At 32.1% G+C, this 17,073-nt stretch overlaps 2 protein-coding genes across 3 annotated transcripts; both read right to left on the bottom strand.

The window, feature by feature from the left end:
- Window positions 1–1,115: 1,115 nt before the first annotated feature.
- LOC123913353 lies at window positions 1,116–13,575 on the bottom strand. 2 transcript variants are annotated; one of them, XM_045964070.1, is made up of 9 exons: window positions 13,253–13,575; window positions 12,538–12,726; window positions 11,680–11,853; window positions 10,492–10,676; window positions 9,907–10,002; window positions 9,181–9,226; window positions 6,204–6,310; window positions 2,626–2,727; window positions 1,116–2,536 (listed from the first exon to the last, which is right to left on the bottom strand). In XM_045964070.1, exons 1-9 carry the CDS (start codon window positions 13,269–13,271, stop codon window positions 1,394–1,396), a joined length of 2,061 nt encoding a protein of 686 aa, XP_045820026.1. In that variant the 5' UTR covers window positions 13,272–13,575; the 3' UTR covers window positions 1,116–1,393. The 2 variants fall into 2 exon arrangements, with proteins under 2 accessions (XP_045820026.1, XP_045820027.1); XM_045964071.1 differs by lacking the exon at window positions 13,253–13,575 and having other exon boundaries at window positions 11,680–11,756; window positions 12,538–12,663.
- Window positions 13,576–15,891: 2,316 nt separating this feature from the next.
- Window positions 15,892–16,597, bottom strand: LOC123913354 (auxin-induced protein 6B-like). Its single transcript, XM_045964072.1, has one exon. The coding sequence runs from the start codon at window positions 16,503–16,505 to the stop codon at window positions 16,179–16,181; it is 327 nt and encodes a 108-aa protein (XP_045820028.1). The 5' UTR covers window positions 16,506–16,597; the 3' UTR covers window positions 15,892–16,178.
- Between the last annotated feature and the right edge of the window lie 476 nt (window positions 16,598–17,073).

Raw genomic sequence — 17,073 nt, forward strand, 5'->3', positions numbered from 1 at the left:
TAGTCCCCTGACTGTGAGTCAATGGTCCTCTTAATGGGTCGTTACTCAGCCCTCCTCCTGGGTCAAAGTTGTTCCACTTTTGGCGGATAGTGAATAGACTTTGATGGGCATGTGTCCTCGTGTAGAGGAGCATGTGGAAAACGCGCTATGCTGACGTAGACGAGGAGACCTCGTCTTATTGGGCCGTCCTCAACGTCCTAGCAGAAGTGCATTTGAGCCGGTCCTTAGGCCCAGTCCAGAACAATAATATTTTACCTTAATTTTGTGTACAAATATCATATTTTAGTTTTTTATGTATTAAATGATTCAATTGATTTGTAAAAGTAAGTACTACTACTGAATACAATTGTACGAAACAAAATAACACACGATAAATTTTTAAGATATTGAACAACTTTTTATTTTGTATGACATTTGGTGAACATAAAATTATTTCGATATTTTCAAAAACTTGTACTTGGGAAAAAAGTTATCCTAAAAAAGTTTGTCGGTCTCTTGATCACCAATTTGTCAAATCCGAAAACAGTTTTAAAATCAAACACAATACAACTTAGATTATCATGTTTAGTGCCTTATTTTTTTTTTAACAAATCAAACACACCCAAATGGTTTATATTTAGAGATGGATAGTTCAAATATTTCAATTTAAAGGTTAAAGGTTCAAATTCAGTTATAAATAATTATTAAGCTAACAACTAATTACTAACATTTATATGGTTTAAATGTTTAATCACATTTATTCATCATCATCTTTTATTGCAGATTTGGATACATGTTTGTTAAATAATCTATATGGCAGAAAAGCTAAACTCCAAATTACTCCCTTTTTTCTATTTTCTGGTGAACCCGAAAGTTATGAACTAAAGAGTTAACTGAGAAAATTATACACAATTACTGAGCTCAATGATGTCAATGGAGTCAACAATCCTAAATAAAATCAACAAATTATTACTATAAACTTTATTTTAATGTGACTTTTTTTTAAACAAACTCATGGATATAATGTGTTTTTAAATGGTTAAACGTGACTTTTGTAAGAGACACGGATGGAAACAAAGTACACTCCTACATTGTTGACTTTAATAACTCAAAAAACTAACAAAAAAAAAAGAAGATAAATGACAACACTCTATTAATTAATTAAATTAAAGATAAAAGACCATCACTACAATTTTCTGGATTTCAAATAGAATCACACGACTACCATTCTAAAATGAAAAAAACAACCCCGATATAAGTTACAGTACATACTACAAACCCGAAAGGTTTTAATTTAAGACAGTCACGGGAATGGGGGAGAGAATATAGACAGGAATTGGTTGTCTATTTGTGTCATTTGTTAATTGTTAATTTAAAAAATGTATGTATGAAAATCAACCCCTATGAAATCGAATTAACCCCTTCTAGGATGGTATAAGGCATAGTCTCTTGCCTGTAGTGAGGTATAGTCTCTTCCCTGTAGTGTGGAATGTGGGAATGAACCATGATAGGGATTTGTAGGATGGTATACTGCACCTTGATGAAATGTCTGAACAAAACCGTGATGAGACGGTACGGAAGGATTATATGAACCTTGGGAAACAACTGGATTTAAGCCAAAGGGAGGAGGAACATTCCTTGGAACATAATTGTGATGCTCAAAATTTGAACTATGAGTAGCAAATGGTGATTGATATCGAGATTGGTAGGGAAGTTGGGGACTGAAAGAAGGAAGTCCATTTGGCACATTACTACTACGAGGTACATGCACCAGACCTGTGCCCCACGGTTCAGTTTGTTGAAAATCTCGAACATGGTTATTAACCAAGTATCTGTTTTCCGGTGGATATGAATTTTGAAAAGTAGGAGGGTTACTTCTAGGAGGTACATGCACCTGAGCTGTGCCCGAGGGTCCAGTTCGTTGAAGATCTCGAACCTGGTTATTAACTAAGTGTGTCTTTTTCTGTGGACGGGGAGTTTGCGAAGTATGAGGGTTACTACTAGGAGGAACATGCACCTGAGCTGTGCCCGAGGGTTCAGTTCGTTGAAGATCTCGAACCTTCTTTTTAACTAAGCGTTTCTTTTTCGGTGGACGGGGATTTTGCAAAGTAGGAGGGTTATTCTTATTTTCATTGATGTTGCTAGTAGAAGTACCCTCAACCCCTAGAGTAGAAACCATAGAAGGAAGTCCATTGGGCACATTACTACTAGGAGGTACATGCAACTGACCTGTGCCCTCAGGTTTACTTGGTCGAAAGTGTCTCATTTTCTTTATCGATGGATGGGGATTTTGCAAAGCAGGAGGGTTATTCTTTTTTTCATTGATGTTGCTAGTAGAAGTACCCTCGACTCCTAGAGTAGAAACACCCTCAACTCCTAGAGTAGAAACTTTAGGTTTTCCAAACAAATGGTCCATTAATTCAATTCCCTGGATTTCACTGTTTAAAAACCGTGAAAGGTAGTCGATGGAATTTTGGATACATTTGTAGATCGTCTGAAACCCTTTGTCTCTAACTGCTCTAGCAACATTTTCTGATCGATCTGTGAAATCCTCCACCTGTTCAAGAAAATATATAACCGACATAAACAAAATATCATATGTATTAAACCAGTTAAAATAGGGCTGATGGAAATGAATTTAGTTACACTCATAGAGTAAGGACGTTTCAATGATTCTTTAAAAATCCACGACCCTGTGTATGAACTCGTCCAATATCCATTCGGCCAAAGGATTTTAGCTGATGCTAGCTGCAATAGAGAAATGAAATTACAAAATGAACATGTTTCCGTGAAATACAATATATTCCATAATATATAGCATAAAAAACTCTAAACCTGGCGTTGATTTGATCATCAGTGAAGATTATCATACCATTAATCACAGCTAAACTATAGCCCAACCTCGCTTAAATTTAAAAACACTAGCTCATACTTTTTTTATAAACAAACACTAGCTCAAACTTAATCATCTTAGTTTGGTTTGAAAATCAAACTAAACCAACTCAATTAAATATGATCTGTAAGAATTTTATTTTATCCTAAACCCAAAACTGACTAGTATTAATTATATAAACTACTTTGTCCTTCTCTTCAAAGAATGTGAAAAAAGGAATGGATCCAAATATTGCTTGACACAAATCAAACCAACGCATGAACACTCCTACCTATGTATCAAGACACTCCGGTAAAGCCAAAATCTTAAAAGTGCATGGGAGCAAATTAAATTAGACTTCTGAAAATTAAATTAGACAGGAGCAGGTTGAGACATATTAACCTGATTTTGCTCAGGAGGTTGGGGCAAACTTAGATTGGACTTGAATATACTCCTATTTTTCAATAATAATATTAACAAGATATAATCCAAATATGGCCCGAGCAAGACAATTAAGTAGTAGTCCTCTAGTCAACCCCTCATAACCAAATTTTTAAAAAATGGTATAAAAACAGAAAAAATTGTACTTTATTGGCGAAAAACATGCTGAGATCTGCCTGTCATTAACAATGTCGAATAATAGGAAAACAGATGAGCCTGATCAAAGACCAGGACAGACTCAACTGGAGAGCAGAAGACGGTCAGAGTTGGTTGAAAACCACATTCGTCATCTTCTTACATTGAAACACAGATAGAACACTGATAAGCAAGAGAAGAGATTTATGAACTGATACACTGACTCTACTGAAGAGCAATGGGACACTCAGAGTGGGGGTCTCAGGCAACAACACCAAGTTTCTTTTTCCGAACAGAAAATCAAAATCAGAAAAATACTCAAAATAATGGGTACGACCAAAATCAAAATCAACGCCAGGCAGCTCATAGAATTTTGAAGTATCTCATGGGAACTCCAGGAAGAGGAATTTTGTTCAATAGAAATGGAAATACAACCCTTGAGGCCTGCACTGATGAGACTATGCAGAGGCAATTATTGATAGGAGATCCATAACAGGCTACTGCACCTTTCTTGGCGGAGTAAAAAGCAAAATGTAGTAGCACGTTCTAGTGCTGAAGCTGAATCCGAGCCATGGCACAAGGCATTGGTGAATTATTTTTGCTCAAAATTATTAGAAGATTTGAAAAGCAAATGGGAAGGGCCTATGAAGCTCTACTGTGATAACAAGCCAGCTATCAGTATAGCACATAATCCAGTTCAACATGATTGAACTAAGCATATCGAGGTCGATAGACACTTCATTAAGGAGAAGCTTGATAGTGGGATGGGGCTGATTTGCACCCCATATGTGTCCTCAAAGGGCAACTTGTGGATATTCTCACTAAAGGATTGAGTAGCTCAAATCTATATATATAAATCCTAGATAGTTCTCCTACCACTAATCCTAACCCTAATTGTATAAATCAATCATAGCCTTTAGATCGTTTCTTTTTGTGGATAAATCAAGAGTTAGATAATAAGTGAAACAATCACCTCTTTTAATTTTTTTTTAGTGCCAAGCCTTTTGATTGACATTCCCACTATAATAAAAATGGTTTTGTGAATTAATTATTTTATAATATATATATATATATATATATATATATATATATATATATATATATATATATATATATATATATATATATATATATATATATATATATATATATATATATATATATATATATATATATATATATATATATATATATATATATGTGTGTGTGTGTGTCTTATATACCTCCTCATACATGTATGAGCATGTGAAATTTCCAATTGGAAGGGTTATTAGTGTTGTAGAATAATGATATGTTTCTGAAATTTTATGATTTTATTGTATCTTTCTTTTTCTTTGTATTTAACGAGTGAGACTATATTGTTGATTTTGCAAGTATATATAGATTTTGATGTTCTTTATTCTATTTTAACACTTTATCATAGTCATTGTATAACTCTTCTGCCCAACCCTCTTTCTCATCCTTATTTCTTCATTTCTTTCCCTTTTAATATTCAATATTTTTTTTTCTTAGCATTCTTATTGTCTAATTTGTGATATTTCTGTAGTGGGACTTTGCATGATATTTTCGAAACACTATAAATAAATTATTTGAAATGCAATTAGAAATATAATTCATATTGTTAATATTTTTAATTAAGTTTTATTGCTAATATTATTTTGATAACATCTATTGTTTCAATTATTAATTTACTATTTATACAAATAATTTTTTGACGCTTCATTATAAAACAACGCATAATGTTCGTGCATCGCACACTACTACATTTACCAAGATCGATGCTCCACACATTCCATTGAACCATTTTGATTTTATGTCATTCCAAGATATTTTGAATTCAACTGAAGAAGAAAAAATAGTTGGTAATGATTATTAGCTTTCGTTTTAATTTAAATCTCATATATTGATTGATATTTTAATCTAAATAATATGTCTCTATTTTAATTGTTTTAGATGTTATTGTGCATGTGATTGAAAGAAGTGAATTCAACATTATTATAATATAAAATACCGCATAACCCCCGTGCATCGCCCCGTGCATCGCACGGGTGTGGGACTAGTTTTGATAGAATTGTATTCAAGTGGGAATGCAGAATACCTATTCACCAACTTGAGCAGGAGTGTTGGAAAGAGTAAAATTTATTACTACCTCCGTCCCAATATACAAGACTTTTTTGCAAAATTTTGTTGTCCCATTTTATAAGACCATTTTCAAAGTTCAAGGTGCATTAATTAAATTTTCACAAAAATACCCCCTAATTAAACGAAGAGAAATGAAAGATCACTATTTCTTTCTCTTAATAATTGAAGGGTAATTTTGGAAAGAGGTATATTATTGACAAATTTAATGCAAAGACTACTTTTCTTAATTCTTGTGCTCTTATGAAAGAGCTCTTATATATACTGGGACAGAGGTAGCATGTTGGAAATAGGAAATGTTTCATTGTTTCCCATTGAAAATGGGAGCATTTCAAGTCTTCAGGTTCATGTATTTTTCGATTCGTGTATTTAGGGAGTCTCTTAACGTGTTTGAGTGAGGAAAGCACTCAGCAACCACAATATTCATGAATCCAAACATACATGAACGTAAAGACTTAAATGCTCCTATTTTCAATGAGAAGCATTTACTATTTCCAACATAATAAATTTTACTGTTTTCAACAATTCACATCTTCTAATTTTCGTTGTTTTGTACTATAGAATCAAGATATTTAAAAGAGTAAACAACACATAATAATAAAACATAATTCATAGTAGATAGAAATCATTGAATTACCTTGACTAAAAGAGTAACGAAAAGTTTGGCTAATGATTCTTTGTTTTTATTCCCATAGTTGGTATAAGTTTTAACATTCTCCTTCACAGACTCAATATTAGCTCCCTCTAAAACACATAATTATACACAAATATCAAATTTAATCGCAAAATCAATCCTAGAAACTAGTAAAAGATGATACTACCAGAAATAACAACGAAGTCATTTTCTACTACGTGGTATTGACTACTAACTTTGGTACCCCTATCTCTAACTAATTGAAGTATGCTCCATCAGCCTAATCTCCTTACCGGTGCTTCCATAAATCTTCTCAATTAAAGTTCAAACCACCTAAGTAGAGATTTTGGCATCTTCTCTACAATTGGGACTACTCCAATTCTCTCTAATAATTCTATTCCAAAATCATTTGTCACGAGTAACCATTCATCAATATTAATATTGTCATCTCTGTGAAACTTTCAAACTCAAATCATTTTGGCTGTGTTTCCACTAATACTTCACATGGGGCTTTTTGGAAACCACTTTGAAAGGGTGTGTTAGGCCCTATAATAATTTTCCTAAAATCCTTCAAGTTTATTATAGGAAGAGGGGCAAGGCTGCTAACTAATTAGTAGTTGTTAGTTCAATGCAGTAAGTTGCTAGGAATAGTCAGTTAAGAGCTACAGGTAGTTACTAGGAATAGTCAGTTAGGATTATTCAAATTTGTAAGTTGGTCTTATGGTTATAAATAGGGCCCCTCCCTTTTGAGTTAGGTTCTTTTGTGTATCTTTTCTTTTGTCATCAATAAAATCTCGGACGAATAATTCTCATTACCTCTATCATGCAATCAAGGAACCTATTAGGGTGCAATTAGCTTCTAAACGGAAACTGGTATTACACGGTATTCAGCCAGCCCCAAGTATAGTAATACACCCAAACCTTAGGTTATTCAGCAAACAAGCAACATAGATATGTCTGAGTATCCGACTTGTGACCTCAATTGGGAATTCTATTCTAGATGGTTAGTTGTGCTCATTTGCAGCTTCATACTATATACTTACAATAACTCCTATCAGAAAGTACACATAAACTGAGTCTCTACCACTGAGAAGGGATATAGGAATTACATGCCATCATACCACATCCTTAGCAAATATGTCAAAGGGACAATGACCCGATTGACCCGATAATGGGTGGCTCAACGGATCTTTAATAGACTCTGATATTTTTTTTAAAATTGGGTTGGGCTTAAGCCAACCTCAAAACCGGCGTACAAGGTGAGGAACGCCTCTAAATTATAGACATATTTTCAATTCATATTTCGTCCAACGTGGGACATTCCAGATTTCTGTTTGATAGCACAATTGGGGTGAGAATTAAGATCTTGCAATAAATCAGAAACTGTGGGACTTAATGTTGGGTCTACTACTCTACTTTGACCACGTCTTCTATCTGGCATGGTTGGTTTTTGAGGAATTTGTAGGCAGCTCTCAAGTCTAAGAGGCGTTTCTGAAGTAAATTATCATGGTATCCTCAATTTGTAGGTTCTTAAATATGAGATCGGTGTTCAAAATACGTACACTAGTTGTTGTGGTGTGTGCTTGAGTCAAACTAAAATGAGGATTACAAAATGGGTCAACCACGAGCAACTGTAACCGGTAAAAGGTAGTATTATAGAGGTGGGACTTACTGGCCTGCTGGTGTTCCTGAACGAGGAGCTGCGGTGGGGGATCAAGATTGGTGGTCAGTACACTAGTTGTTGTGGTGTGTGCTTGAGTCAAACTAAAATGAGGATTACAAAATGGGTCAACCACGAGCAACTGTAACCGGTAAAAGGTAGTATTATAGAGGTGGGACTTACTGGCCTGCTGGTGTTCCTGAACGAGGAGCTGCGGTGGGGGATCAAGATTGGTGGTCAGTGATGAGGATGGAGGAGGAAGATGTGAAAAGGAAGAGGGAGAAATGAAAAAAATTGGTGTAAAATGTGCATTTTAAGTATGAGGGTCCATATTAGCCAAACTTTATTAACCATACACTGCTAGTATGTTCATCTATAAACAAGCTTAAGAACATTTCAACTTGGGCATAAGTGTTAGAATATTAGGATTCCAAGTAGGAGTGCTAGGAACACACACTCTAACACATTTTCTAACCCACTCTTACTGGATAAAAATCATACGGGTTCCATATAAAATTGGTGGGACTCATATAAAAGTTAACAAATGAAAGTGTGTTGAAAAGTGTGTAACAAAGAGTGTGTTGCTAGCTTTAATCTTCGAAGTATTTTTAAAGTCTTGAGTGATAATATTTTGGTTAAATGCATCCAAGGGAAGGGTCCTTTAAGTTTCACGTTTGTAACAGTTAAATCCTTTTAAGTTTTTTAGGTAACAAATAGATTCTTTAAGTTTTAAACTTCTTGCACTGTTACCCTTCCAGTTATCCTCTATTACAAAAACTTGTTACGTTGTTACCCTTCTAGTTAATCTCCTCCAACATATGTGCCTTTTTTCATCAAAATACCCACCATGGTGGAAGTCAACGTTAACGGTCACAGTGCAACAAGGTAGCTGGAGGTTAACTGTAACGGTAACGGTGCAACTAGTTTAAAACGTAAAGAATCTATTTGTTACCTAAAAAACTTAAAGGACTTAACTATTACCTAAACAACTTAAAGGACCTAACTGTTACAAACGTAAAACTTAAAGGACCCCTAGATGCATTTGGCCTAATATTTTTGTAAGAGTGGACTTGTACTATTTGTCTAGTTGTAAGTTGTAGTAATACATTCCTTCAAAAAAAAAAAGTTGTAGTAATACATGAACATTCGACCTAGATTGTTAGCATACATAGGTGTTACAGGTTGGGAAATAGATAAACACAATTTTTTTCTGTGTCAACTGTCAACATCTCCAATCATAAACGATGTTCATATAAATTCAACTATTCAAGGACAACTAAATATTCATCTCAAAAACTTATATAATTGCAGAAACTTTACCTTTAAGTAAAGCAGAAAATGGAGGTAATATGGGAGGATTGCGAGTCTGCAATTGAAATAAATGAAAAATAAAGTATTAGAATTCTGAAGAAAATAACATAGCAACGGATCACAAGGTACTATTTGGGAAATATGTAAGTAAATTAATTTGTTTCTAAGCTGATTCATCTATAACTATTAGAAATGTATGGCTGCTTTCTAAAATTGCCAATCAATGGTTTTTCGAAGATATTCTGACTATTTTTAATTAAACAAGAAATGTCATGACATGATAAATATTTAATATTTACAATCAATTTTTAGTTACATACATATCCTGCCTGATATTTCACCATGTAAACGGTGCATTTTCAAAAACGAATAAATTTGGAAAATGATTCCTCTACACAACAAATCATCTCACCTACGCTAGTTGATGATAAGTCATTTAATGCCTAACAAAGTGTATTGATTGATTAATAATGTGTCTTTCTAATAGAAAATATGTTAAATAATTAACAAAACAGAAATAAATTTAGCCAGTGACAACAAATTAAAATGATGCTGAACAAACATATCAATAGAACTATCCTGAAAATTACATTATATTGCTAGAACTTGTGTTTGATAACTCTGTAAGTTGAAAATCAAATATAAATCCATTGAATTATTGGCTATCTGACCAAATTCAATTCTCTACTCTAATATAAAAACTTCAACAAATATTTAAATTATTCAATTCAATACCTGCAAATGAAAAGCAACAAATGATATAATCGAGAACGAGTTCAAAGTAGCATCTCTGGAACTGTTGATATCATGTGCCTTGGCCCATGATTTCATCTACAATATGCATAAGCATCAAAATGACTTCTAAAAATTAGTCAGAGAAATAAAAACAGGATATGGAAAAACCAAAGGTTAAGCTGAAATGGTATCCACTAAAAACTTCTTAAAACAATTCTATGGTAATTTTCTGACAAAACTGGTCATACAGTTTGACTTCAATATGTTTCAACAACAAACCTTCGGACCACAAATAGTGATATTTTTTCGCCCACACACAATTACAATGACACGGTTTGTCACTGTCAATTTAACATGACAAAAATCCTGTGCTTAACCATGACAAATTTGATTATTTACCACAATTTCAATATCACTACAGGTTTTTCATTTGTTTCTTTTTCTCATTTCAAATTGGTATTAAATAAAATATTAACTCAAAAACACCACAAAAAAATTATCCGCAGTAGCATTTAAAACAAAGCAAACATGTTGATGCTAAACCAAATTGAAATAGCATCAAAACAGCAGAAGTATCATAATTACCAGTAAACATAGCTTTTGAAATCGTTCATCTATGGCAGAAATTGCACGGATAATATGGGATTTTGCAATTCCATCCCAATTTTCGACCGATAAATCACATTCAATACCTGTTCCAGTATCAGTCACTTTTATAATTGGTACCTTGGCAGACACGATAACTTCTAAAGCTGTAACATGCCCACTTTCTGCAACACAAAAGCAATCGATGTTATAATTCCTACAACAACTTCAAAGCTGTAGATTCATAACATATCAATGTTGCACCAATAAAATAAATAAACCCAATGTCATAATCTTTTTTAAAAGATAGCATAACATAGATAACAGTAACATATACTTTTCAATTGTACTCACCAAAACTAAGTTGTCCTACAATTTTCTTATTTAACAACTAGCTATGATGTGACTACAGTAGAAATATTCTCTAATATATCCTATCAGTTTCATGTTGTAAATAATAATTTATTTCCCCGCATTTCTAGATAGAACTTATAGAAGCAAATTATGTATCTAGTATCTACAAAATATAAAATCAGATGGTACACTTTAAGAAAAGAGTGAGATTATTTTTTTGGATAACAAAAGAGAAAACTTCTTTTGAAGAAGGCGCTTGAAGTGCTCCATGTTTATTAACAAACAACTGTGTCAATCTACACCTCGATGTGAGGCTACATCTGGTATCAGTCTCTTCCGGCTGCCTCGATCAACTTTCTCCACTCACTATGTTTTGCGAATTAGTTTTGCCCAAACTTTTGGTGACCTCTCAAATAATTCAATTTTATACAGATAGGAATTCTAGCACTCATTGAGAATCCCAAAAATATTAAACAAGGCATAGTGGCCTTGCCACAATTCAATCATGGTGCGGCATGGACCATTTTCCACTTGGGTAAAGATTAACACACAGACACAATTAAAAAAAATTATGTTAGGTAAAAGAACTATGATATAATAAATTGCGCAGAAAACTCAAATAATATATAGCTCTGAGATCATATTCTTGAAAATTTATGCTTCATATCATGCATATATAGAACAAATAAATTTTTGCCTATGAACCCCAATTGACTCCGACATATTCGAGCACGTGAGATTTGATAAACAGAATTCAAGAATAAGTTATGCTTATTGCAGAATTTTTCCCTTAGCAAAAGCAAACAATAAAAGCTGATAGTATGATAAGCTTACTTTGAATTGAGCGTAATTTCCTGCCGAACCTCCGAAGGGTTTCAATCTTGTTCTGCCGACTCATTTCAACGGGATCACTGAAATTGATAGACAAGTCAAGATCACTTCCTTCATTGAAAATGTCCATTACAAATGATCCATATTCTTCCACAACAGGGGAGAACGCACTCTTGCCTAAAGGGAAAATAATGTATTATCAAAGGAATGCATTGTTTAAGAGAGGAGGATAAACTAAAAATTGAGCTATAATTGAAGTAAAAGGACCAATAAGTGTAAAATGAATAGGAGATGATAAAAAAGAAGAGGTAAAAGGTCATTTTAATTTTAAAACAGGGATTTCAGAAAACAGGGAATTGTAAGTAAGATGAATTTATATTTAAATTGAATGTTTCGACCAGTAACTGGTATTTAGGTAGTGAGTGAAAAAATAATCAATGAGCAAAAAAAGAACAATATCACAATTCTCTGACGTTATTAAATGTTCAATCCCAATGCAAAAATTGCTTCTCAACCTAAAGACATTTTCCAATATGAAATCAGAAAGAATGAATGCAGTAAATCAGGTGGGCAGTTCAATATAAATGGGAAAACATATTTGGCAGTTTGACTTCATGGTTCATTAGATGACCCCAAAATACTAGATAGTTTCATATTGGGTTTGGTAAGAAGTCTGAACTAGTTACAAATCATATTAAACTCTACAAGTAGTGAATGAATTAGTGCATGTAAATGATAAAGACAAATTGATCAATCCGTACGATTAGATCCAGTCACATGGGCATATCACTGACTTCTTATGTTCTTTCGAAAGCATATTTTGCGAGCTAAATTTTTAGAAAACATGGAACAAAAGATTACCATATATTTCCTCTGCCATCATATTGAAGATGCGAATCAATTCTCTCCTGCTGTTATAATGAACTTCTTTTGGAGACAGTCTATCATAGGTATCACAAAGAAGTGTATCTAAGTCAGCAATTCGTGTAGGGTTGAAATTGATCTTAGCTAATTTCCGGGACTCAAGCTTCTTTGCAATCTTTAGATGGTCTGCCATAAGAGATAAATGAGATCTTCACTGCTTCAAATTTAATATTTGCCTATATTTAAATGAGTAATTTTTTTTATCCTATTACCTTGTTTGGATAACCACTTTAATTAAGCGCTTATCATACATGTCTTTGTGTATATAAGCTATCGGCCCGTTTGAATTTGACTTATTTTTTAGCTTATGAAAATAGGTTATAGAAATAAATAAATTTTTATGTTAATTCATAAGTTTTCAGTAATAAAAATTGTATTTTTATAACTTGTTTTCTCATATACTACCTTATTTACCTAGGTTGTTTCGCATAAGCTCAAAAATAAGTCAATCCAACCAAACAGGCCCTATTTCTATAACAAAATATAAAATAAAATTGTTTCAAGTTCTGGAAGTAACTTATGGACATGTGATAAGTTCAAATAATCAATAGTATCTGATATTGCAAAAGCAAGAACGAATATAACACAACAATGACCTAAGAACCTAAGAATGAATAAAAATAAAGTATAGGAATGAAGTGAAATTGCTTACCTTCTTCGGGAGAGTCCATTGTTGGTTTGAAATCTGAAGAATTAAAAAGGGATAGTAATAGGTTGAAGTTGAAAGATGGAAAAAGTTAACCTAGAATTTGTAGAGTGAAGAAAGAAAGAAGAAATTGAAGAGAGAGAGTGAAAAGTGAGGTTTATATAGGAGAATGAATGGGAAAGGGTAAGGGTTTGTGATTGAATGAATCTGTGGTGAGAGAATTGTACTTACGAGGAGGATGAGAAGAAGAAGATTCGGCGCACGCAGAGAGAAAGAGAAAGAGAAAGCGGTGATGACGGATGATATGTTCCTGTTTTATTGCTTGGATTGAATTCAAAGGATTTTAAAAGATTTTTTTAGTAGTCAAAATAAAATATATGATAAAATAATTTTGTGGTATTTGATTAAAACATTTATAAAATCTAAAAATATATTGAGATATTTTTAATTAACACGATTAAAGGAGATGTATTTAATTGAGATTTTATAAGTTTTTTTTTATGATAAAATAATTGTGATATTTAATTTTAAAAAAATTCAATTAGAATAGTTAAAGGGAGTGTATTGACTATTGAATTAAGATTTTAAAAAAAATATTATGATAAAAGAATCTTGTGATATTCAATCAAAACTTTTATAAAATTTTAAAAATATCAGAGTATTCAATTAGGACAATAAAATGGGTGTATTGGATTAAGATTTTAAAAGATTTTATGATAAAACAATATTGTGATATTATTTTTTTTGAAAAAGCAACAATATTGTGATGTTAAATCAAGACTTTTATAAAATCTAAAATTTTTTTTAAGGTATTCAATTAGGACAATTAAAATGATTAACTGCTTTTTTGGCTTTACATCTACATAAAAAATTTATTCTCTTTTTTTTTTGTAAAAGAAAAATTATTCTATTTTCCCAGAGGTTAAATACAGTAATTTTATAAGGAAATACAAAGTATAATTTAAAATCGAGAGAATTACCTTAATATATGTTTGAATTGATAAAATGAGATGAGATGAAAAATGATGGAATAAAATAATGTTTCATGGTTTGGATTTAAAAAATAATAGTAATGAAATATGATGGAATGAATTTCATCTTATATCACCACTTATTTTCAATTTTGTTCCCCTCCAATTTGGGAGGTAAGTGATGAAATGAAAATGTGTTCCTCTCCTTCTAAAATATTCAAATAATAGAATGGAATATTTATTTCGTTCTGCTTCATTCTACTTCACTCTAGTCTGCTCCACTTCATCATGTTATATTTCATCAATCCAAACAAACTCTTAGTGTTTTTTTATTTTTTATTTGAATATTTTATTTTATTTTATTTTATTTTATTTTTTTGGATATTTTATCTTTTATAAAGTGCATATATAAATATATTTTGTCATTTATTTTTTTTATATCATTCACAAGGAAAGTCATTACACATAATCCTTGCGCCAATGGAGGTTTGATGGACCTTTTCCCATTGTTCACCATAGGCTTAATTTGATTGAACTCTAATTCAAATCAATTACTTCTCGATGGAAGAACAGAATACAACCTCATTTGAAACTGATTTGAATTGATTTATTTTTAAGCTTATGCGAAACAGGTTATGTAAATAAATAAACTTTTATGTATTTATTATAAGATTTTTAAGTTAATTTATGATAAAATAGCTTATAAAGATACAATTCTTATCAATGAAAACTTATGAATTAACACTAAAATTTATTTATTTAAGCCGAATCCAAACAAAGCCATTATTGAATCTTGTCTTGAGCCATACCCGTACGGTACCCATAACAATAAAGTAGAAAGAAAGAATGAAGGCACAGTACAGCTTAGCAGGTGAACAAAGTGGGAGAGGAGGCAGCGATGTAACATTGAAGATCCGTTGCAGCAGTTTAGGAGTTGTGAATGTTCCAAAAAGCAAAGTCAATTGCAGCGTTGTTGTACAGTACTATTGTCTACTCTACTGTAAAGTCAATGCGCTGGCTCTCACTACTATACCATTCCTCTCTTCGTTGCTCCACCACCAAGTATTCATTCAACCCACCCACTACTCCTAATATTCCAATTGCAATTGCAATTGCAATTGCTCGCCAGATAATGGGAGCAAACACATTGACATTCATTCATAAATATAAGTATCGCCCTCTACCTCCCTAAGTAGCTACTAAAAATATTATTGAAGAGTTTGAGGGTTTGATTTTAAATTTCTCACTTCTTTATATTTAGAGTGTGCGAGCCATTAAACCATAAGAAAAAAAAAAAACATTGAGTTGATCTCCAGCTGAAATTAACAACTACTGTGCGAGTCAAATTCCTAATTAGCATAGCTATTTTTCTTGAATTTGAAGTAAAAAATTTTGATTTTAACTTGTTACCATCAACAATTCATACATTAATGTCATCAAAAACATAGGTTAAATGTTTGATTAAAATAGAATGGTTGAAATCAAACCATTGAACTCAAATAATTAATGAGTTTTTTAACTTTTAATCCATCTTCGAATTTAAACTATCTAATTTTGATTTAACGACCAAATACATGAATGCAATACTTATAAGGCAAATCCATAAAAAGAGAAAAATTAAAAAACTTATAAAAAGAAAACAGTTAAATAAAGAAAATTTTAGTCAAAATAAAGTTAAGGAGAAAATAACAAATTTCATTTCATCAATATTCATTCTCTCTTGACCATGTCCCAGCAAATTAACCAAAACATAGAAACATTAAAAAAACAACAGACAACTAACTTATCTCTGCTTAAGAAGATTTGTCTCCAAGCAGAGTTTTTTTTTTGTCCTCTTTTTTTCTCTCTTCAACTTTCCCTCTGACCATAAAAATTACAGAGCGGTATCATCATCAAATCTCTAAATAAAACTAACAGTATTTAAAAAGTCAAACAAAAAAAAAAAGGTTATAAAATAGGACTCAACAAGAGTGAAAAATCAGAGCATGAGGAAGACGATACTGATGATGATTATGGTTATGTTGATTAGGACCTGATTCTTTCTCGATTCGCCAACGAAGATGAAGGAAATCATCAACAGAACAAGGAAGTTTGAGAGGACCATTAGTGTGGTAACCATAAACATCATAAGCTTGGTCAAGAAGATTCTTGAAAAGTGGATGGTAAAGATAAGAAATTGGTATGACAAATTTTTGAGATGCAGAACCACCTTCTTCTTCTTCCTCTAAACCCACTTGAACTGCAAGCCATCCTTTCTTCACTTTCATTTTCTTGTCTTCCTGCATCATGATGATGATGATGATGATGTTGATTCTTGTTCTGTTCCTATGATGTTGGTGAAGAAGAGAAAATGTGTGTGAGACTTTCAGTGTGCCAAAGCTAATGGAATGACCTTAATATATATAGCAATATTAAATGCATTCATGGTTTTTTTAATAAATAAATAAATAAAAATAATTTTTAGGGTGTAAAGAATTATTTATTATTATTATTATTATTATTATTATTATTATTATTATTATTATTATTATTTTGACATTTTTGGTGCAAAGTATCTATCGTTTGTTTATATAGAAAATAATTGTGTAAAAATATTTGTATCAAAATATCATTCCTCTTGTTGATTACTGATTTCTGCCGCAGAATCTAATTGTCCACCTTTATCGGGGATCACGTTCTTGTGCAGTCAAAACTTTCTCGTATTTATATAGTCGATCATATGCAGCCGCTCAATTAAGATCAAACAGTTTAAATGTAAGCTCAATATTTTATAAAAATAAATGCAACGACAATATGATTGCAATGGATACAGTTTACTTTAGTGGAGTTTTTACGAGCCGAGAAGTGAGGATCGAA

The sequence above is a fragment of the Trifolium pratense genome, linkage group LG3, assembly GCF_020283565.1.
Source record: "Trifolium pratense cultivar HEN17-A07 linkage group LG3, ARS_RC_1.1, whole genome shotgun sequence".
Lineage (NCBI taxonomy): Eukaryota > Viridiplantae > Streptophyta > Magnoliopsida > Fabales > Fabaceae > Trifolium > Trifolium pratense.